This window comes from Odocoileus virginianus, chromosome 7, assembly GCF_023699985.2.
Source record: "Odocoileus virginianus isolate 20LAN1187 ecotype Illinois chromosome 7, Ovbor_1.2, whole genome shotgun sequence".
Lineage (NCBI taxonomy): Eukaryota > Metazoa > Chordata > Mammalia > Artiodactyla > Cervidae > Odocoileus > Odocoileus virginianus.
Genome location: NC_069680.1, coordinates 46849440 through 46872433, shown reverse-complemented (window position 1 = coordinate 46872433; position 22994 = coordinate 46849440). Strand labels below are relative to the sequence as shown.

At 41.1% G+C, this 22994-nt stretch overlaps 1 protein-coding gene and 1 non-coding gene across 3 annotated transcripts in view; one reads left to right on the top strand and one right to left on the bottom strand.

Annotated features, from left to right (window-relative positions):
* The first annotated feature begins 4102 nt into the window (after positions 1–4102).
* The window catches only part of IDE (insulin degrading enzyme), a 96276-nt gene continuing 77384 nt past the window's right edge, over positions 4103–22994 (top strand). Inside the window, exon 1 of one of the 2 annotated variants that reach the window (XM_020869981.2) lies at positions 4103–4276. In XM_020869981.2, the coding sequence (XP_020725640.1) occupies positions 4179–4276 (98 nt within the window). In that variant the 5' untranslated portion in view covers positions 4103–4178. The remainder of the gene's footprint in view (positions 4277–22994) is intronic. The other variant, XM_020869980.2, reaches the window with a different exon arrangement.
* LOC139036149 (U6 spliceosomal RNA) lies at positions 22367–22473 on the bottom strand. The gene has a single exon (XR_011488881.1). It is a non-coding gene; the product is annotated as a U6 spliceosomal RNA (small nuclear RNA).

Below are 22994 nucleotides of genomic sequence, written 5' to 3'. Positions count from 1 at the left end.
AATATCATGAAAAATCTAGCAAGTGTTCTTAATTTTCTGATTATCTCATAAACACTTATTTTTCACAGTGGGTTTGTTCAAATCGGGATTTAAACAAGAACCAAGCATTTCGTTTGGTTAATATGCCTCCTCTTGCTTTTCATTTTTTAAAAAATGTATTTATCTTTGCTTTCCATTTTTGAAGATCCGTTTTTGAAGATTTTATTGAATTATTGAAGTATATAAATCATAAGCTAAATTAATTTTTAAAAACTGAACACACTCATGTAAAACACACCCCACAAGCTCGTAGCATTCTCTCGTTCAGTCATTGCAGACCCCAGAGCAACCACCAAGCTGATTTCTAATATTATAAATTAGTATTGTCTGGTTTTCAACAGGGCTTGAAAAAGCATGGACTCATATGGTTTATACTCTTTTTTTTGTTTTTTTTAGTTTATACTCTTGGGGCTGATTTCTTTCATCAGGTTTGTGAAATTCATTCATCATCCAGTACTCCAAAGTGTGACTATTCTGCAGTTTATTTTTACTATGCATTTTACTGTTGATGGCACTTGGATTATTCCCAGTTGGGGACTATTAATACTTACGCTACTATGAATATTCTAGTACATGCATCTTCGTGGATCTATGTTCACATTTCTGATGAGTATACAGCTAAAGGTGGAATTGCTGGGTCATAACATACACATATGTGTAGCTTTCGTAGATACTAGTGAATGGTTTTCCATGCCTATTTGTCTGCCCTCATGCTATTAACATATTATCTCAATTACTATAGCTTAAAAAAATATATTTATTTATTTATTTGGCTGCACTAGGTCTTAATTGTAGCTTGTGGGATCTTCAGTTTTCATTGCAGCATACAGGAGTTTTTAGTTGCAGCATGTGGGATCTATTTCCCTGACCAGGGCTCCAACCGGGGCCCCCTGCATTACGAGTGCAGAGTCTTAGCCACTGGACCACCAGGGGAAGTCCCTATCTCAATTACTATAGCTTAATAGTAACTTTTAATATTTGGTAGTGGGAATTTCCTGACAGTCCAGACATTAGGACTCTGTTCTCACTGCTGAGGGCCTGGGTTCAATCCCTGGTCAAAGAACTAAGATTCCACAAGCCTTGTGGTACAGCAAAAAAAAAAAAAGAAAAAAGAAGAAAAGAAAAAATTTGGTAGTGTAAATGTTCCAGATTCTGTTTCAAGATTGGCTTGGGTCTTCCTGGCCCTTTGCATTTTCATTTAAATTTTATAACAGCTTGTCATAGCTCACCAATTCCAACTCCCTTTTAACTCAACAGGCTTCTCCATCCTCTCTTTATTTTGCAATTTATTTGCAAAAATAAATAAATCATTTGCTGTGTAATGTTACAAACATTCTAAACTTTGCCAATTATATCTTTATGGTGTGATTTAACAGATTTGTCCCCTGTTATTTCCTATAAATTATAGTTACACCTAGAGGCTTAGTAAGATTCAGCAAACATGTATTTGACAAACATTGTGTAAGCATTGTGCTTGCTGCCAGGCGAGATACAAAAATGACTAAGAAATCATTCCCAATCTATTGCTTCTTATACATACGGAAGATTAAGATTCAAGTAAGTGCCTTTAGAGAGTGGTTATTTCCAGTAGGGTATATGAAGAATGGAACTGAAGGAAAGTTTTGTAAAGGCAATGCCTTTTCAACAGCGGCTGAAAGAGCACTGACAAGTTCATATTGTTGTAAGCATCAGCTGGGGGTTTCCCAGGTGACTCAGTGGTAAAGAATCTGCCTGCCAATGCAGGAGATGGGAGTTCGATCCTTGGGTTGGGAAAATCCCCTGGAGAAGGAAATGGCAACAACCCACTCCAGCATTCTTGCCTGGGAAATCCATCCCATGGACAGAGGAGCCTGCTGGGCTACAGTCCATGCGGCTGCAAAACAGTCGGACACAACTGAACAACTAAACAACAACAAAGCATCAATTACCTGTGACGGTTGTTTGATTTGGAGTTGGTGAACAGGCAGGGGTAGAGGCTAGAACGATGGGGGTGAATAATGGCCCCCCAAAAGACATGGCTGTGTCCTAAACAAAGTAGCCTGTAAATGTTAACATTATTTGAAAAAAAGTGTCTTTGCAGATGTAGTTAAGGATGAGATAGGATCATCCTGGATTACCTTGCTGTGCCCTAAATCCAATGACAAACGTCCTACTAGGAGACAAAAAAAGAAAAGACACACAGAGGAGAAGGCAATGTAAGGATGCCTATTGGAGGAACAGGGCCTGAAGCCAAGGAGGTTGAAAGAGGCAAAGAACAGACTCTCCCCTAAGACTGTCTGTAGGGAGTGCCGCCCTGCCAACATCTTAATTTTGGCCTTCTGGCCTCCAGACTGTGAGAGAATAAATTTCTGTTGTTTTAAGCCACTAAATTTGTGGTAATTTGGTATGGCAGCCATCAAAAACTAAACCAGATGGGCTGGAAGGAGAATGTAACATTGTGACATTGTACCTTACAGCACTAGGAGGGCTTCCTCCTTTCTGCTACCTCAGTTTTCATCCCTCCCCGGTTTACCTTTAGCTGAAACTATATGGTCAAAAAAGATCCCCAAGAACCTCACTGATGAATTATGCACTTAAGGGATCCTTCCTCCGATTCCCTTTAGAAGCAATAATAGGATTCAGGACACTGTTTTTGGCTGCAGTCTCGGGTCTGCCACATCAGGAACCTAAAAGCCCTTAAGTTAGGGAAGTGTCTCTGTGTGTGTTTTCAGTCTCTCAGACGCTTCCAACTCTTTATGATCCCAAGGACTATACCCCACTAGGCTCCTCTGTCCATGGAATTTTTCCAGGCAAGAATTCTGGAGCAGGCAGTCCTTATCTCCTCCAGGGGATCTTCCCCACCTCTCCTACATCTCCTGCACTGGCAGGATTCTTTCTTTTTTTTAGGGGGGGCGCGGGGAGGGGGTGTGCTGGGTCTTCACAGCTGAGCCAGCTTTTCCCTGGGTGCGGGTGGGGGGTGCGGGCGGGGGTGGGGTGGCGCTACTCTCTTGTTGCCGTCTGCGGTCTTACTGCAGTGGCTTCTCTTGTTGCAGAGCAAGGGGTCTAGGGCACCGTGGGCTCAGGAGTTGCCACCACAGGGCTCTAGAGCACAGACTCAATAGTTGTGGCACTAGGGATTAGTTGCGCCCCAACATTCGTGATCTTCTCCCATCAGGGATCGAACCCATTTCTCCTGCATTGGCAGGCGATTCTTTGCCACTGGGTCACCTGGGAAGCCCCAAGTTAGGGAATTGCTAACCCTGATTGCGTTTTTCTTAAAAACAAAACAAAACAAAACCTGTAAAATAACGTAAAGGAAAGTTAAATTCATAACAACAATCACATTGTTCTTGGATGCAAAACATCATAAAGTCATCGAGAAAAAGATCTTACAAATAGTGCCTGAAGTACACTGAATACTAGTAGTACTTACTACCCATACTTTATTATTTTTCTAATGTAGTAGTAGTACAGAGCGGTAGTTTTTATTCTGGATTTGTAAATCTAGGAAGGCCTTGTTTTGCGGTGGCCGGCCCCATGTCCACCTAGGTCTTTGAAGGGTTGCTAGTTTCCCAGGGTGGAAACTACCCCCAGGTCCGGGCCTCTCTCTGGCGGACTCTCGCGTTTAACTTCTCCCCAGTCCCCTACCCCACAGTCCACGTCCCCATCGCGCTCTAGAGGGAGCCCGCGGGCCGCGCGCCAGTCGCCGATTCATTTTGTGGGAGGTCGCCTCGCCGGCGGACCTTGTTCCAACACCTGCACCGCCGGGACCGACAGCCAATGGGGGCGCCTCCGCAAACATGGCCCCTTGTGCCCTCACAGTATTCGTGAGTCCCCTGCCCCCGGCTAACACAGACCAGATACACATAGCCGCCCTCACGCGTGAACCCGGCGTGACCCAGCAGGGTCCCTCCTCGCCCGGGGAAGCCTGGTGGCCCGGCTCCCGCAGCCCCCCGGCTACATCCCGTCCCTCCCGCCAGCCGGTGTCTTGGCCGCCCGCCGTACACGCCTTGTCGGGCTCCAGGGAAAACCCGGAGAGGCGGCCGCTCGGAGGCTCCCGGGAGGCGGCGCGGCGCGGCAGACTGAGCATGCGCAGTGAGCGAGGCCGGCTCGGCGCAAGAAGGAAGCGTTCGCGGTGATCCCGGCGGCTTCGCTGGGGTATGCGGTACCGGCTAGCGTGGCTGCTGCACCCCGCGCTGCCCAGCACCTTCCGCTCGGTCCTCGGCGCCCGCCTGCCGCCCTCGGAGCGCCTCTGTGGGTAAGCCGAGCGGAGCGCCCGGGCCCTCGGGGCCCGCGGGTCACGGTGGTTTGGAGCTTGGGTTGCAAAGTGGTGATTCAGCAGTTAAAGCCGCCGCCGCTGCCTCCCCTCACGCCGCCGATCCCGGAGGCCTGGGGCCCGGGCGGCCGCACTGAGGCCGCCCGGGGCCCGGAAGGGCTGCTCGCGGGGCGGCAGCGAGGAGCCTTGCCCGGGAGAGAAGGGCGTCCCTCAGGCGGTGAGGACGGAAGGAGGCTGTGACCCGGGTCACCCGGCGTGTGTCACAAGTGCGGGGGGCGCGGGGCACGGGCGCGGACAGTCACCTCGGCCCGCTCCCAGCAGCCGCTCCGGGCCGGGCCACTCTCGGGGGAAGTCCGCGTGTGAGGGGCCAGGAACCCGAGGCGGACTGTTCCTGGCTATGGGGCAAAGGATCCGAGTCCAGGGACACCGCTTCTCACCTTCCTCTCAGCCCCGCTTTTTCCTGTGCGGACTGAGTTTCCACTCCCGTTTGGAAATGCCAGCCCTGGGAAGTGTAAAAGTTTGCCTGCCTCCGCCTTAGCGAGCAGCCGAGTGTTGGCTTTCCTGTGGGGGGGACTGTGGGAGCCGAGAGACACCCTGGGAGCCTTTACAGTGGCTCCCCCGCTTTACACCTGAGACCACCGAGGCCCGGAGAGATTGTGTGATTTCCCCACAGATGCAGAGCTTGTGGCAAAAACCAGGATTGGGACGGAGGTTTCTGCCATCCGGTGGCGTGCTCTCTCCACATGACTGTTCTGTGTATACTAGAAATTTTCGGCGTTGTAGCGAACGCTGAATAATAGCCTTTACTGTGAATAAAGGGGAATTGGCAAAGATGGGCAGTATTGTCTTGCCCTACTTAGATACACTATTTGAACTCCTCCTCTGGTTTGAAAAATACCCTGAATCTACTAAGTGCAGGGCACAGTGATGATCCTCTGTGTAATGAACGTGGCCTGCCTTCAAAGTGGTTGGAATGGATTGAGATGCCACGAGAGTATAGTCACTTGAGAGGGTCAGAAGACTGGGCAGTGTGTTTGAGGAGCACGGTTGTGGGGCAAAGATGGGGTGGTCTGGGCTGGCCTTTGAAGGAAAGGTGTGTGGGGATGGGTGTAATCTTTCCTGGGTGTGCATGTTTGTCTGTGTTGGGAGCACAATGAGCAGATTAGTCAGAGCCTTAAAGAATTTCCTTCAGGGAATTAGGAGGAAACAAGTACTGTACTATAAAAGTAGGATGATGTTAGCCTGGCCTTTGGATTTGAGTTGGGCTCTTTCTAGTGAATAAAAGGTAGGGAGCCATTAAGAGTTTTGAGGTGGAAGGGATCTTCATGAAGACTGCTAGTTTAGGATTTAATTTGGTGGCTGTGTGCAGGATTGTAAGGGAGTTGAAACTGGTTGGGACTTAGTCTTTACTGCCTGAACTAGGAGAGTAGTAATGGTTCTAAAGGAGGCCAAATGGTAATGAAGAATCTGTGGAACTTTTCCCTCTTCTGTTTCCCACTACACCACAGATTCCACTACAACATACAGAAAGATACCTGAGTTGAGAGAGGGAAGTGGGGGTGCTGAACATAGGCAGGGTACCTCCCTGGGCCTCCTACATGTAAAGAACACTTTTTAAAATTATTGCTAATAGGTTGTACAGAATTTGTGATTTTTAAAGAAAGCATCAATTTTAAGTTTACACAACTACAAAGTTTGTAAGTTCTACTTATAATTCGATTGTCTTTGTTTTTTCTCCTCCTGTTCTTCACTTTCACTGATGAAGCCCAGGGCATGGGTTGAACAACCAGAACTTGAAAATAAAGTGGTTCTCAGAGAGGGAAATTGGAGATTCAAAGCACAGTAATTGAGATCATCCATCTAGAAAGTTCTTCACTAAAAATTACTGGCTGAGGCTAGTAAGGAAAATGCAGGTCCAATCAAAGGGGTCATGGTGTAGTTTTAGGAAGGAGCATACTAACATCTGAAGTTACCATATACTTAAATCTTAAGGAAGGTAGTCAGTCCTACTTTGCATAATAGGAATATGTTAAAAGATATGGTTATGTAGCTGTTTACTGGAAGAACTGGGATTTAACCCATGTCTGTATGGTGCCAGAGCATGAGCTCTGAACTGTTATTTTATTCTGCCTCTGAACTGTGGTATTGGAGAAGACTCTTGAGAGTCCCTTGGACAGCAGGCAGATCAAACCAGTCAATCCTAAAGGAAATCAACCCTGAATATTCATTGGAAGGATTGATGCTGAAGCTCCAGTACTTTGGCCAGCTGATGCAAAGAACTGACTCATTGGAAAAGACCCTGATGCTGGGAAAGATTGAAGGCAGGAGGAGAAGAGGGCAACAGAGGATGAGATGGTTGGATGGCAGTATTGACTCAATGGACATGAGTTTGACTGAACTCCAGGAGATAGTGAAGGACAGGGAAGCCTGGTGTGCTGCAGTCCTTGGGGTCTCAAAGAGGTGGACACTACTTAGCGACTGAACAACAACTGCCAATGTTTGGCCATTTCTTTCCTGTTTTAACCTTTTGAGAAAGAGGTGGTCTTAAGGCATTTGTATAAGATCAATTCATTTAGAAAGCAGCCTTATTTTTCCTTTTGTAGCCATATTGGATAAGTTGGGGCTCTGCCAAATTATCTTAACCTGGGGGAACCTGCAGGTCATAGCCCAGTCACTGGCAACCACTTGAAACACCTGAGCATCAATCATCTCACTTTACCAGTAGCTCTATTTGCATTTCTCTGTTCTACAGGCTTAAGAAACAGTGGTATGCCAGGTGGGACTACCTATTGAGATTCAGACTTTTAAACCACTTTCAACCAAAACAGTGACTTTTTAACAGTTTAAAAGGACAGGATGCCCTTGAATATCTTTAGCCACACACTTAAAAAGTTGCATTCTACTATCTGCCTTAAAGGTGAGAGTTGGGCATGGTCTCATTAGGTAGTAATGTGGGGAGCAGAAACTCAGTGTATGTTTCCTTGAGAATTGGTATCCTTTCCATTTTTTGTTTGGTATTTTAGCTCTCCTAAAGCAGGTACCACAGGCTCAGCCTACCTTTCAGCCAGGATGATAAGGCTGAAGCACGCTCCTTCCATAGCATTAGCTCCTTTAAGGTATGTTGTGTTCTGGAGACTTGGGTAGTGTATTCCTAATCGGTTGTTTTTGCCCTCTTTTCTGTCTGTTCAGTCAGCCTTACTTAAATATCAGTATTCTGTAGTGATTATTCACTGTGCTCAATGCTGTGGGGATGCAGGGACAGTTGATAAATTCTGTTCTCAGGGAGCATTCAGTCAAATTGGATTGAGTAGTTTCACTCCTTCATCTCTGACATTTTACTGAACATCTCTACTTTTGTGTTCTGTTCCTTCTTTCAGTTTATTTTGAAAAGCAACTCAGTATTATTATAACAGTATTCTTTTAAAATGGTACTTGTAAAATTCTTGTAGAGTTAAAAGCTATAATAGGTTTTGTTCCTCCCAAAGAACTATGTGTTAAATATTTTCTCTTTGCTTGTTAAGAATATGTTACTTAAAAAGAAGTGTGACTCACGAGCTGTTCCCTGAGGGGAAGCTATCACACTGCCTGACTTTTATCCCATGAATGAATCAGTGGTCTTCAAAACTGGTTTTCTCTGTTGATTTTCCTAGTTTTGCATATGTTGGTGTTATCATTTCCTTAGTTTAGCTTGAAAATTGGAGTAATCTTTGAATCTCTTTCCCTTCACTGCCTGTTCCCAAGATCAGACTCTCGAATCTTTCATCCTGAAGTTTCTTGGAGTAAACTTTATCATCCATCAGAATCGTAGTTCAGGCCATACTAAATCTTCTGTGACATCTCACAGCTACAAGTTTTATAACTGATTTTTTTCCAGCCTCCTGTCTCTCTGTTAGTTGATACTTATCATCATATTAGTCCTACTAATACACCACTTTTCCCATGCTATTGACTTGTTTAGACACTACCAGTGGTTCTGCCCTATTTCAAGATGAAGTCCAAACTTCTTTTTTTGTTTTAAATCCAAACTTCCTGACCCAGCATTTAGGCATCTCATAAGCTGGCTTTAGCCCAACTTTTCTACCCAGCTTCACTCGTCTCCAGTCAGATTCACTAATTTACTGATTCTTGCATATGACCTGTTCATTCCCATTCTAGAATGCCCTTCCCTCTTTTCTTTATATGACTAAATCTCTCCTCCTTTTTAGACACTATAGAGGTCACACAGTTATCTTTCCTTTTTCAGAACTTAATGATTTTAGGATGTTTTGAAATATTCATTTGACATTTAACCATATACTGCCTCATTTATATACTCTTTTAATTATTTAATATTATACATGTCTGTGTATATAGGATGAAGAAGAACAACAAAATGAATACCTGTGTACTCACCATCCAGTTAAGGAAATTTCAGTAACTTTGAAGCCCTCTGTGCTCACCTCCCATGGAGAGATGATGTTATCCTATATTTGGATAATCATTCATTGATTTTTCTTTATTGTTTTATTAATTTAAATATATCCCTAAACAGTGCATTGTTTAGTTTTGTCTGCTTTTGACCTTTATGGAAAATTTTCTTCTCTGAATTACTTCTTTTCATTTAACATTGTTTCTGAGATTCATTCACATAGATTTATGTGTTCAGTGTTGAAAGACAATCTTCTGTGAATATGTCACTAATTATTTTTCTATTCTGTTGTTGATGGAGATTTGAGTTGTTTCTTTTTTTTAAATTTCCTATCACAAATAATCCATGTGGTAGGCTTAACCCAGTACCCAATCCTCTCTACCTACATTCACTAGGATGCTCATCCAGTCACATGTACATGCTTTGTCCCATTTGTAGCCGCTAACCACATTTGCTTATTTAAATGTAAATTAACTAAAATGAACAATCCTGTTCCTTAATCACCCTATCCCCATTTCAAGTCATAAGTGTCTTGTGGCTGCCATATGGGGCAGTGCAGATACGAAACATACCCATCATCACAGAAGTTTTATGAAAATGGCCTGATGTGTATTTGGGCAATTGTCAAATATATATCTCTAGCCAGAACCTCTCCCCTGAATTTCAGATTGAGGTAATAAATTTCCTGCTTGACATTTTCCTTTGGATGTCTGATATACATCCTAAACTGATCATACCTCAAACCTGCTTCTGCCACTGTCTTCTCCCTTATCTCAGTTAAAGACATCTCTGCTCTTCCACTTGTTTAGAACCAGCAACTTGGAATCATCCTTAACTACTTTTTTGTTCCATGTCCCTCATCCAGTCAGTCTGTATATCCATATTCAGACTCTTCTCACTGCCTGCACCCTTTTACCCAGATTACTATAATAGCCTCTTTACCAGTTTCCTTGCTTCTGCACTTGCCATTCTACATATAGCCTGCTCTTGTCACCACTGGCAGCATGATCTTTCTGCCAAGTCATATATCTTTGCTAGGGAATATAGAAAAGTGTGTAGTTGATCCCCATTTTGTTCAGATTTAAAGTCCGTTTAATGGTCAAGAAGGGCCTGTGGAGTCTGGCCTTTCAGTGCCTCTCTGATCTTGTTTCCAAAATGCTCTCACCTCATCCAGTCACACCGGCTTCCTTGCTTCACTCCATCTTGCTTAGATTATTTGCACGGTTGTCATGCCCAGAATGCTTGTGTACCAGTGAGATGACAGTGGGCTTCACAGAGGAAATGGTATTTGAGCAAATGTCTTTGAAGGAAATATAAAATTTGGATGAACAGAGAGGGGAAAAGAGAATATTTTAGATAGAAGGAATGGTATTAGCAGAGGCTCAGAAGTATATTGTCCAATTCACAATATAATCAAGGGACAATGAGATTTTATCCTAAAGGAAATAGCTTCAGATCCTTTTGAGTAGTAGAATGACATATGTAAGCTGTGTTTTTGGATGATTAATCTGGCTGTGTTGGGAAGCACAGTTGAAATGCAGGCAGAGATCCACAAAGGATAAAGAAGTAGTGCAAATAACAAGGAAAGGAGAGTGTCTGCAGAAGATATATGTGAAAGAAGATGCAACAACTTTGATTGGGTATGGAAGGAGATGGAGGAATCAAAGAGGCCTAAGAACTTGGGCCTGAGTAACTTTGAAATTAGCTCGGAGGGATCACCATGCATGCTAAGTCACTTCAGTTGTGTCCAACTCTCTGCAACTCCAACTGTAGCCCGCCAGGCTCCCCTGTCCATGGAATTCTCCAGGCAAGAATAATGGAGTGGATTGCTACACCCCCTCCAAGGGTTCTTCCTGTCTCAGGGATCGAACCCGCGTCTGTTACATCTCCTGCGCTGGCAGCAGGTTCTTTACCACTAGCACCATCTGAGTGGGGCTTCCCAGGTGGCTCAGCGGTAAAGAATCTGCCTGCCAACTAGAAGATGCAGGTTCGATCGTTGTGTCAGGAAGATCCCCTGGAAAAGGAAATGGCAACCCACTCCAATATTCTTGCCTAGAGAATCCCATGGACAGAGGAACCTGGTGGGCTACAGTCCATGGGGTCGCAGAGTCGGATATGACTTAGCAACTAACTGAACCACCACCACCAGTGTAGGGAAAGCTCTTCTGGAATGATTCAGCTGTAGGCAGTGGGAAAAGTCCGGCCAGATGAGATGTCAGCGCTGCCGGGTGGGTGACTGCTGTTCTGAAGAGCACAGGTTTGTCACGTGCAGCAGCAGAGCATGATAGTGCAGGCAGGTGGACACTTCAAGAGCTGGCTCTATGGGGAAGTTGAATGACCTGAGGCCCCTCAGGGCTGTGGACCATACTGAGCAGTTCTAAAACCCAGCAAATGATGATCCAGTTTGTAGATCAATAGCTCAGGGAAGAGTTCAATTGAAAAATCATGATATAGGATTTCTTTGGTGATCTAGTGGTTAAGACTCTGCACTCCCAGTGCAGAGGGCACAGGTTTGATACCTGGTTGGGGAACTAAGATCCTGCATGCCACACAGGGTGGCCCCTTCCAAAAAAAATAAAATAAAGATTAAAAAAAAATTCATAATGATCCTTTGCCCAGCATTATAAGCTACTTTATTTTAGGATGTATAGAGTTATATCTGGGGCCAGGAGCTCTGAAGGAGCAAGAGCCCCTGTAATGGTGTTCCTGGCACATAGTACTGTGTCTTGCTCATAGTAGGAATTCATTATTTGTTGGATGAATTTGACAGGGACCTAGGCTCCTGGAAATAGGAAGCCCTAGTGATAAATGTAATTCAGCTTTTGCTTATAATTTTCCGTTTCTGTACTCTAAATGTCAATGTAGCCAGTAACTAGTATTTGTGTGTGTGTGTGTGTGTTTCTTATTACAAAGAAATTAGAGGCTGTAGTGTATTTCCAGGATTTCTTCCTGGTCTGAGTTATTCATAGGGACAAAGTTGGGTTCAAAAGGGATAGGATGTGAAACAGCACAGTGTGGTGGAAAAGAACTCTACCTACAAAGGCTCAATTCAACTGGATTCTAGTCTTGGTTTGTCATGAGCTTGGCTGTGTGATTGTGGGTTGTTGGACTGATCATCTTTAAAGTTTCTGCTAACTCCATGAATCTGACACCTCATGTTGATAAAATCTCTAATCTCTGTTAGAACCTCAGAAGGAATTTTGCCTTGCTCTCTAGCTGTGCCTTGGATCTGAGAATAAGCAGGTTCTCATAATCATTTGAAATCATGATGCTGGTATAATTGAATTACTGGCAGTAGAGATTGTATTGTTTTATGAAGTGATATATAATAAATAATATTCCTTTGACAACTCATCTGATATGTATCAACATTTGTAATCAATTGGTGCTCTTAATTGTTTTAATTGTTTAAGTATCTCTAGTTTCCTTTATAGTATAACAATAAAGTCTCAATCAAGATCAGTTTATGAGGAAGGTAATAATGCCTTTTTCTGTATGTGTTTTATTTTTAAAATTTTTGTTGAAGTATAGTTGCTTTACAGATAATACTTCTTATTTTGGAGGTTTCTTTCACAGAAATCCAAGTTCACTTGCAATAGTAACTGGATAAAAAAGATCCCAACAATTAGTGGCCGGCATAACGGGCTCTGCAACTTATTTGTTTTTGTTTTTTTTTTTTCTGTCTACAAAAGAAAATGGCTTGTGGGGCAAGCCTGGTGTATAACTGACTTTCTTAAGGAATGAGATTCTGGAATCAGTACTTGAACTGGTGATTTTTTGTTTTTTTTTGAAGAACAATGACATACTACCTGCATGTTAAACATCAAACATCCTGCCTTTTAAGGAAAAACATAACGGATCTATTTAATACATAGCTAGTTTAAAAAATTTGTATTTATCGAAGTAATACAGGCAGTTTTTAAGAGTTCAGTAGTACTAAAAGGTTTACAGCAAAAACAACAGTTCCTTTCTCTTACCCTGTCCCTTAATTTCTGCTCCCCATAGGCAACCACATTCAACTCTTTAAGCTTTTTATTTTAAAATGTATTTTAATATTTTCAAATAATATGCTAATACTATTATTCTTTGATTTCTTAATTTTAGAAATTATCTGTAGATTTGTTTTTACAACAGATGTTCCTGTGGAGATTTAATTTTTTTTTTGGCCGTACCTTGAAGCTTGTGGGATCTTAGTTCCCCAACCAGAGATTGAACTTGGACCCTTGGCAGTGAAAACACAGAGTCCTAACCACTGGACAGCCAGGGAATTCCCTAGATCAAGATTTAACTCTCTTCCCTTATCCATCCTTCTGACAAGTTATATCACAAATTTTGGATATAGTAGTCTTCTGTATTTACATTATTATGACTTTGCAAATATTATTCACTACTGGGCTAAATAGTATAATCTGATTACATTCTTTCTTGTTCATATTTTTTGTCTTTGCCTTTTGTCATTTTTTTTTTTTACTTATAATATTTCTGCTTCCCAGTTGCTCCCACAGCCACTTAGTACAATTTCCCACATGACAAAACTTAATAAATGTCTATTGATTCCATGTTTTCCCCTTGTAGTCTTTCCTTCCAGATGCTTTCCCTTCAGCTGCAGTCTGGACTAGTTTTGCTCCAGGCCTGCAGCAAAGTGGTTGCCTGGAATTTCCCTTTGTTTCTGTCCTGTACCTAATCTATTTCCTGAATCTCATATTTTGTTCTATCTTGGTTTGCTCCTTCATTCAAAAGATACCTGGTGTATTTGAAACATGTATTCTAGTAACTACTTGAGAAAGAAAGCATGTACAAGATAACTTTTTAAAATATCTAGTGATTTCCTAAACTGAAAAGCATAGATCTGAGTTTTAGTATGAATCTACATATCTGTAAAATAAATCTACAGAGATGAGAGAGAGGATCTAAATGGCTTTCACTCTTCCATCTGGCGCTAGAGTTGTAGAATTCTGAATACTTAAGAGTGAAATGATTTTACAGATTATTTAGCAAATGGTTAAAGCAACAAATTTTTGAAGAGACCCTTTGTGGAACTTTGACAAAAAAGACCTAAAACTTTTACTTTTTTCTCCTTTCTTTCAGTTGTTCTTCTCAGACTTCCACTATATTTATTTATTTTTTCAGCTTTATTGAGATATAATTGACATACAGCATGGTGTAAGTCTTAGGTATAGAGCACTATGATTTGACTTACCTATATCCTGAAATGATTACTACAGTAAGTTTACTGAACATCCATCATTTCATATAAATACAACATTAAAGAAATAAAAAAGACTATTTTTCCTTGTGATGTGAATGCTTAGGGTTTACTCTTAGAACTTTTGCATATAGCATTCAGTTCAGTTCAGTTGCTCAGTCATGTCCAACTCTTTGCGACCCCATGAATCGCAGCATGCCAGGCCTCCCTGTCCATCACCAACTCCCGGAGTCCACCCAAACCCATGTCTGTTCTGTCGGTGATGCCATCCAACCATCTCATCCTCTGTCGTCCCCTTCTCCTCCTGCCCTTAATGTTTCCCAGCATCAGGGTCCTTTCAAATGAGTCAGCTCTCTGCATCAGGTGGCCAAAGTATTGGAGTTTCAGCTTCAACATCAGTCCCTCCAGTGAACACCCAGGCCTGATCTCCTTTAGGAAGGACTGGTTGGATCTCCTTGCAGTCCAAGGAACTCTCAAGAATCTTCTCCAACACCACAGTTCAAAAACATCAATTCTTCTGCACTCAGCTTTCTTTATATTCCAACTCTCACATCCATACATGACTACTGGAAAAACCATAGCCTTGACTAGACGGACCTTTGTTGGCAAAGTAATGTCTCTGCTTTTTAATATGCTGTCTAGGTTGGTCATAACTTTCCTTCCAAGGAGCAAGCGTCTTTTTAATTTCATGGCTGCAGTCAGCCTCCACAGTGATTTTGGAGCCCAGAAAAATAAAGTGAGCCACTGTTTCCACTGTTTCCCCATCTATTTGCCATGAAGTGATGGGACCGGATGCCATGATCTTAGTTTTCTGAATGCTGAGCTTTAAGCCAGCTTTTTCACTCTGTCTTTCACTTTCATCAAGAGGTTCTTTAGTTCTTCTTCACTTTCTGCCATGAGGGTGGTGTCATCTGCGTATCTGAGGTTATTGATATTTCTCCCAGCAATCTTGATTCCAGCTTGTGCTTCCTCCAGCCCAGCGTTTCTCATGATGTACTCTGCATATAAAGTTAAATAAGCAGGGTGACAATATGTACTTGATGTACTCCTTTTCCTGTTTGGAACCAGTCTGTTGTTCCATGTCCAATTCTAATAATTGCTTCCTGACCTGCATACAGGTTTCTCAAGAGGCAGGTCAGGTGGTCTGGTATTCCCATCTCTTTCAGAATTTTCCACAGTTTATTGTGATCCACACAGTCAAAGGCTTTGGTATAGTCAATAAAGCAGAAATAGATGTTTTTCTGGAACTCTTTTTTTTCGATGATCCAACAGATGTTGGCAATTTGATCTCTGGTTCCTCTGCCTTTTCTAAAACCAGCTTGAACATCTGGAAGTTCACGGTTCACGTATTGCTGAAGCCTGGCTTGGAGAATTTTGAGCATTACCTTACTGGCATGTGAGATGAGTGCAATTGTGCGGTAGTTTGAGCATTCTTTGTCATTGCCTTTCTTCGGGATTGGAATGGAAACTGACCTTTTCCAGTCCTGTGGCCACTGCTGAGTTTTCCAGATTTGCTGACATATTGAATGCAGCACTTTCAGAGCATCACCTTTTAGGATTTGAAATAGCTCAACTGGAATTTCATCACTTCCACTAGCTTTGTTCGTAGTTATGCTTCCTAAGACCCACCTGACTTCACATTCCATGATGTCCGGCTCTAGGTGAGTGTGAGTGATCACACCTTCGTAATTATCTGGGTCGTGAAGATCTTTTTTTGTGCAGTTCTTCTGTGTATTCTTGTCACCTCTTCTTAATATCTTCTGCTTCTGTTAGGTTCATACCATTTGTGTCCTTTATCGAGCCCATCTTTGCATGAAATGTTCCCTTGGTATCTCTCATTTTCTTGAAGAGATCTCTAGTCTTTCCCATTCTGTTGTTATCCTCTGTTTCTTTGCATTGATTGCTGAGGAAGGCTTTCTTATCTCTCCTTGCTAGTCTCTAGAACTCTGCATTCAAATGGGTATATTTTTCCTTTTCTCCTTTGCTTTTCACTTCTCTTCTTTTCACAGCTATTTGTAAGGCTTCCTCAGACAGCCATTTTGCTTTTTTGTTTCTTTTTCTTGGGGATGGTCTTGCTCCCTGTCTCCTGTACAGTGTCACGAACCTCCGTCCATCGTTCATCAGGCACTCTGTCTATCAGATCTAGTCCCTTAAATCTATTTCTCACTTCCACTGTATAGTCATAAGGGATTTGATTTAGGTCATACCTGAATGGACTAGTGGTTTTCCCCACTTTCTTCAATTTAAGTCTGAATTTGGCAATAAGGAATTTATGCTGTGAGCCACAGTCCGCTCCTATTCTTATTTTTGCTGACTGTATAGGGCTTCTCCATCTTGGCTGCAAAGGATATAATCAGTCTGATTTCAGTGTTGACCATCTGGTGATGTCCATGTGTAGCACAGAACAGTGTTAATTATATTTATCATGCTGTAAATTATATTCCTAGTACCTATTTTTCTCATAATAGAAATGTGTACCTTTTGACTATCTTCATACAATTCCCCCTTCCCCCATCCCTCTGCCTATAGTTACCACAAATCTGATCTCTTTATGAGTTTTTTTGTTTTTGAAATGTAATTGATCTCCAACACTGTTGCTGTTACACAATATTATAAATTGATATTTCTATACATTTTAAATGATCATCACAGTAAGTGGTTACCATCTCTCATCATACAAAGATAGTACATACTTATTGAATATATTCCCCACACTGTACATTACATATCCATGACTCATTTATTTTACAACTGGGAATTTGTGCCTCTAAATCTCCCTCACTTATCTCTCTTTTCACCACCGACCCACTCCCCTCTGGCAACTGCCTGTTCTCTATATCTGTGATTCTGTTTCTGGTTGTTCATTTGTTTTGTTTTTAAGATTCCACATACAAATGAAATCATATAGTATTTGTCTTTCTCTCTGACTTATTTTACTTAATGTAATACTGTCTAGGTCCACCCATGTTGTTGCAAATGACAAGATTTCATTTTTTATATAGTTGAGTGATATTCCATTGTGTGGGATATACACACATATATACATTTATCTCTCATATCTTCTTTATTCATCTATTGATGTGCACTTAGATTACTTCATAACTTGGCTCTTGTAAATAGTTTTATAATGAAACGATATATCCAGTAAGGGATTAGTATACAAAATGTACAAAGAACTCATACAGTTCAACATCAAAATATACAACCTGATCAAAAAATGGGCAGAGAATCTAATAGATACTTTTCCAAAGAAGACATAAAGATGACCAACAAGCACATGAAAAGATGCTGATTGTCACTAATCACCAGGAATGCAAATCAGAACTGCAATGAGGTATCACCTCAGATCTGTCAAGATAACTATTATCAAAAAGACAATAAATAAAAAATGTTAGGATGTGGAGAAAAGAACCCTCGTACACTGTTGGTGGAAATTAAATTGGTGCAACCACTTTTAGTATCCACCAGTGGATCTTTGCAACACTTATTACTGTACTTAATGGTGATTATTTCCCTCTTTATTTATTAATTAAAATTCTGTGAGAAAGAACTTTCTCCCTCGTTTGTTCACTTATTTATTCATTTTTATCAGTATGGATTCACAGATATTTATTTTATTCTGTTGGTTAAAATTCATTGCTGCCATTATTTGTTACACAAATTGTTCTAGCTTTGACCATTAGGGCATCTTTGGGTTGGCTCCTGTATACTTTCAAGAAGGTCCCATCTTTTTTAGAAAACTTCTTTACATCTGGCTCCACAAGATGTTTCAGGCTCATCTTGTATTTTCTTTGCCCTAGCCCTGAGGTCAACCGCTTGTTTCCTTTTGTTGAAAAATGATGTCTAAGGATCACGATCTGGGCATTAGATGTAGTTACAGTCGCTGAGGTGTTATTGCTTTTAGTGGATAGTCTAGCTATCCCCATACATAAGTATTTATATTTCTAAATCTGTATGTATCCTAAGTCATGAGTTTGTGTTGATATCTCTGATTCTAATTTAGTATTACAAAGCTTATTTTAGTCTTTTCTTTTTCCTTATTTAGAATTTCTTCTTCTGATATTGAGTATACTGAATTTCATTATCTACAATTTGTTTACTTATTTGATCAGTTCTGGTATACATATAAGGTACTTTCTTAACCCATACCTCTGTAGGAAACACTTTTGATAACTATATCATAACATTTACATACAATTCTTTCTATATTGTATCCAATCAAAATACTATTTCCCAATTAGTTGTTAGTTTATTTCTTTCCCACCCTCTTCAGTATAATTATGTTAATTTTTATACAGCTAGTTTCTCTCATATTTTTATTTTATTTAGTAGTATTTTGCACATTCACATTGACGGATTTAATGGCTTATTTTTTTAAATGGCTTATTTTTATTGTTTTTATTGCAATATATATATATATTATGACTTACCATTTTAACCATTTTTAAGTGTGCAGTTCAGTGGCACTAACTGTATCACATCAGTCTGATTACTTTGTTTGCAACCATCATAACCCTCCATCTCCAGAACTTTTTCATTTTCCCAAACTAAAACTCTGTCTGACAAACTCCCAGTTCTCCCTTCCCGTCAGCCCCGGGTGACCATGATTCTGCCTTCTGACTCTGCCTCTGACTACCTTAGATATCACATGTAAGTGGAATCAGACAGTCTTTGTCCTTTTGTGACTAGTTTGCTTCACTTAACATAACGTCTTCAAGATTCATTCATGTTGAGATTCTGTCAACTGTACTTGTCAGAGTCTTGGGAATTCTTGATATTATCACTGCCACTAAGGGCCCCTGAGACCGAGACTCTTGACTTCTCTGCTCCTCTTGAACCAGAGTAGTTTTGTTTTATGAATTCTATATCTATAAGATTTCAGTAGAGAAAAGCATATTTTTAAAAAATAGTTTAAGAATAGTTAAGAATTATGAATTCATAATTATTCACATTTTGAATAGTGTTCAAGCCTCTACTTTAATACTTGGTGATCAGGTGCTTCTAACAGGACCTGGTCAGTAAATACTATATTTTAACTGTTCATTAGTTACTTAAGCATCAGTGACTGTCCTTACACCTTCCACCATTATTAGACTTAGTTTTGCCTGCTGAGACAACACAAAGTGGGTTTACTCATTTTCCTAATAGCCTTGAATATTTGAACATTGTTTTTATAGACTGGTCATGGTATTGTGAAAGAGTCCATTCTGATACAGATCCTTTGGGCACTGGGTGAGAATATAGATAATTATTCTTTGGCTTGCATTGCTTTTGGGATTCTGGAACCACAAGACCTGAACTCTGCCATTTACCTCTTTGTGACCTGGTAATCATTATTGCCCTATTCAAGCACTTTTCCTCAGCAGCAGAATGAGAACAATAATAATAGTTATCTCACAAGTTTATGGTGAGAATGCAATGAGGAAATGCATGTAGTGTGTATGTCTTCATCATATAGTTAAGTGTTCAGTGAATGCGAACTAATGACAATAACAATGCCACCATTGCTATGAAGAGCAGAAGTGTTATGTATTTATTTTATTTTTGAATGCAACAGCAGGGCTATAATTTCAAAGTTGTAGGCAGCCACCTAGATGGGGCTTGAGGGAGAAGTTTTGTTTTTTTTTTTTAAAGTCTGTATCTAAATAGAATCAATATATTAGAAAACAGAGATATCACTTTGCAGACAAAGATCCATATTTCAAAGCTATGGTTTTTCCAGTAGTCATGTGTGGATGTGAGGGCTGGGCCATAAAAAAGGCTGAGTACTGAAGAATTGATGCTTTCGAATTGTGGTGCCAGAGAAGACTCTTGAGAATCCCTTGGGCTGTAGGATCAAACCAGTCAATCCTACAGGAAGTCAACCCTGAATATTCATTGGAAGGACTGATGCTGAAGCTGAAGCTTCAATACTTTGGCTACCTGATGTGAAGAGTCGACTCACTGGAAAAGGCCTTGATGCTGGAAAAGATTGAAGGCAAAATGAGAAGGAGTGACAGAGGATAAGATGGTTAGATGGCATCATTGATTCAATGGACATGAATTTGATCAGACTCCAGGAGATAAACAGGGAAGCCTGCCGGGCTATAGTCCATGGGGTCACAGAGGGTCAGACATGACTTAACAACTGAACAACAACAGCAAGCCCGTTCAAGTCCACTGAGTTTTATCTCTTCAAAGATTCTTTCTGTGCTGAGCTGAAAAGGATTCAATACAAAGAATAAAGACGACTTAATAGTCTACTATCCAGAGATAGGACTTCCCTGGTAGTTCAGATGGTAAAGAACCCACCTGCAATGCAGGAGACGGTTCAGTCCTTGGTTTGGGAAGGTCCCCTGGAGGAGGGCATGGCGTCCCAATCCAGTATTCTTGCCTGGAGAATCCCCACGGATAGAGGAGCCTGGCAGACTACAAGTCCGTGGGGTTGCAGAGTCGGACATGACTGAGACTAAATACATCCACAGATAACCTTACTGAACATTTCTGTGGGTATCATTCCAGGGATTTAGTCACTGTACATAAGTTAAGCTTTTTTTTTTTTTTCCCCATTTATTTTTATTAGTTGGAGGCTAATTACTTTACATCATTACAGTAGTTTTTGTTATACATTGAAATGAATTAGCCATGGATTTACATGTATTCCCCATCCCAGTCCCCCCTCCCACCTCCCTCTCCACCCGATCCCTCTGGGTCTTCCCAGTGCACCAGGCCCGAGCACTTGTCTCATGTACCCAACCTGGGCTGGTGATCTGTTTCACCCTAGATAATATACATGTTTCGATGCTGTTCTCTTGAAACATCCCACCCTCGCCTTCTCCCAGAGTCCACAAGTCTGTTCTATACATCTGAGTCTCTTTTTCTGTTTTGCATATAGGGTTATCGTTACCATCTTTCTAAAGTCCATATATATGTGTTAGTATACTGTAATGGTCTTTATCTTTCTGGCTTACTTCACTCTGTATAATGGGCTCCAGTTTCATCCATCTCATTAGAACTGATTCAAATGAACTCTTTTTAATGGCTGAGTAATATTCCATGGTGTATATGTACCACAGCTTCCTCATCCATTCGTCTGCTGATGGGCATCTGGGTTGCTTCCGTGTCCTGGCTATTATAAACAGTGCTGCGATGAACATTGGGGTGCACGTGTCTCTTTCAGATCTGGTTTCCTCGGTGTGTATGCCCAGAAGTGGTATTGCTGGGTCATATGGCAGTTCTATTTCCAGCTTTTTAAGAAATCTCCACACTGTTTTCCATAGTGGCTGTACTAATTTGCATTCCCACCAACAGTGTAAGAGGGTTCCCTTTTCTCCACACCCTCTCCAGCATTTATTGCTTGTAGACTTTTGGATAGCAGCCATCCTGACTGGCGTATAATGGTACCTCATTGTGGTTTTGATTTGCATTTCTCTGATAATGAGTGATGTTGAGCATCTTTTCATGTGTTTGTTAGCCATCTGTATGTCTTCCTTGGAGAAATGTCTGTTGAGTTCTTTGGCCCATTTTTTGATTGGGTCATTTATTTTTCTGGAGTTGAGCTGGAGGAGTTGCTTGTATATTTTTGAGATTAATCCTTTGTCTGTTGCTTCGTTTGCTATTATTTTCTCCCAATCTGAGGGCTGTCTTTTCACCTTGCTTATAGTTTCCTTTGTTGTGCAAAAGCTTTTAAGTTTCATTAGGTCCCATTTGTTTATTTTTGCTTTTATTTCTGAAATTCTGGGATGTGGGTCATAGAGGATCCTGCTGTGACTTATGTTGGAGAGTGTTTTGCCTATGTTCTCCTCTAGGAGTTTGATAGTTTCTGGTCTTACATTTAGATCTTTAATCCATTTTGAGTTTATTTTTTGTGTATGGCGTTAGAAAGTGTTCTAGTTTCATTCTTTTACAGGTGGTTGACCAGTTTTCCCAGCACCACTTGTTAAAGAGGTTATCTTTTTTCCATTGTATATCCTTGCCTCCTTTGTCGAAGATAAGGTGACCATAGATTCGTGGATTTATCTCTGGGCTTTCTATTCTGTTCCATTGATCTATATTTCTGTCTTTGTGCCAGTACCATACTGTCTTGATGACTGTGGCTTTGTAGTAGAGTCTGAAGTCAGGCAGATTGATTCCTCCAGTTCCATTCTTCTTTCTCAGGATTACTTTGGCTATTCGAGGTTTTTTGTATTTCCATACAAATTGTGAAATTATTTGTTCTAGTTCTGTGAAAAATACCGTTGGTAGTTTGATAGGGATTGCATTGAATCTATAGATTACTTTGGGTAGTATAGCCATTTTGACAATATTGATTCTTCCAATCCATGAACACGGTATATTTCTCCATCTGTTTGTGTCCTCTTTGATTTCTTTCATCAGTGTTTTATAGTTTTCTATGTATAGGTCTTTTGTTTCTTTAGGTAGATATACTCCTAAGTATTTTATTCTTTTTGTTGCAATGGTGAATGGTATTGTTTCCTTAAAAAATATGGAACGCTTCACGAATTTGCATGTCATCCTTGCGCAGGGGCCATGCTAATCTTCTCTATATCGTTCCAATTTTAGTATATGTGCTGCCGAAGCGAGCACTAAGTTAAGCTTTTTAACTTAATGGAGTGGTTGAGAAGAGCATGGTGTTTTGATGTCTAAAGACTTAGGTTTGAATCTTGGTCTTTTTATTTAATGACTGTCTGGCCCTAGCCAAATAATGGGATCTACCTAAGGGGTTTGTTGAAGGTATAATTCCCATAAAGAATTTGTACTGTGTAAAATTTGGACTGAGCATCAGGAAGAGACTGTCCCAGTGCCCTGGCTGTGCTCCTTTTAAGGCAGATCCTATTACTTGTGCCTTTTCATACTGTTCATGGGGTTCAAATCAGGAGAAGAGAACATCAAGGCTGTGTACTGTCATCCTGCTTATTTAACTTCTGTGCAGAGCACATCATGAGAAATGCTGGGCTGGATGAAGCACAAGCTGGAATCAAGATTGCCGGGAGAAATATCAATAACGTCAGATATGCAGATGACACCACCCTTATGGCAGAAAGCAAAGAACTAAAGAGCCTCTTGATAAAAGTGAAAGAGGAGAGTGAAAAAGTTAACTTAAAACT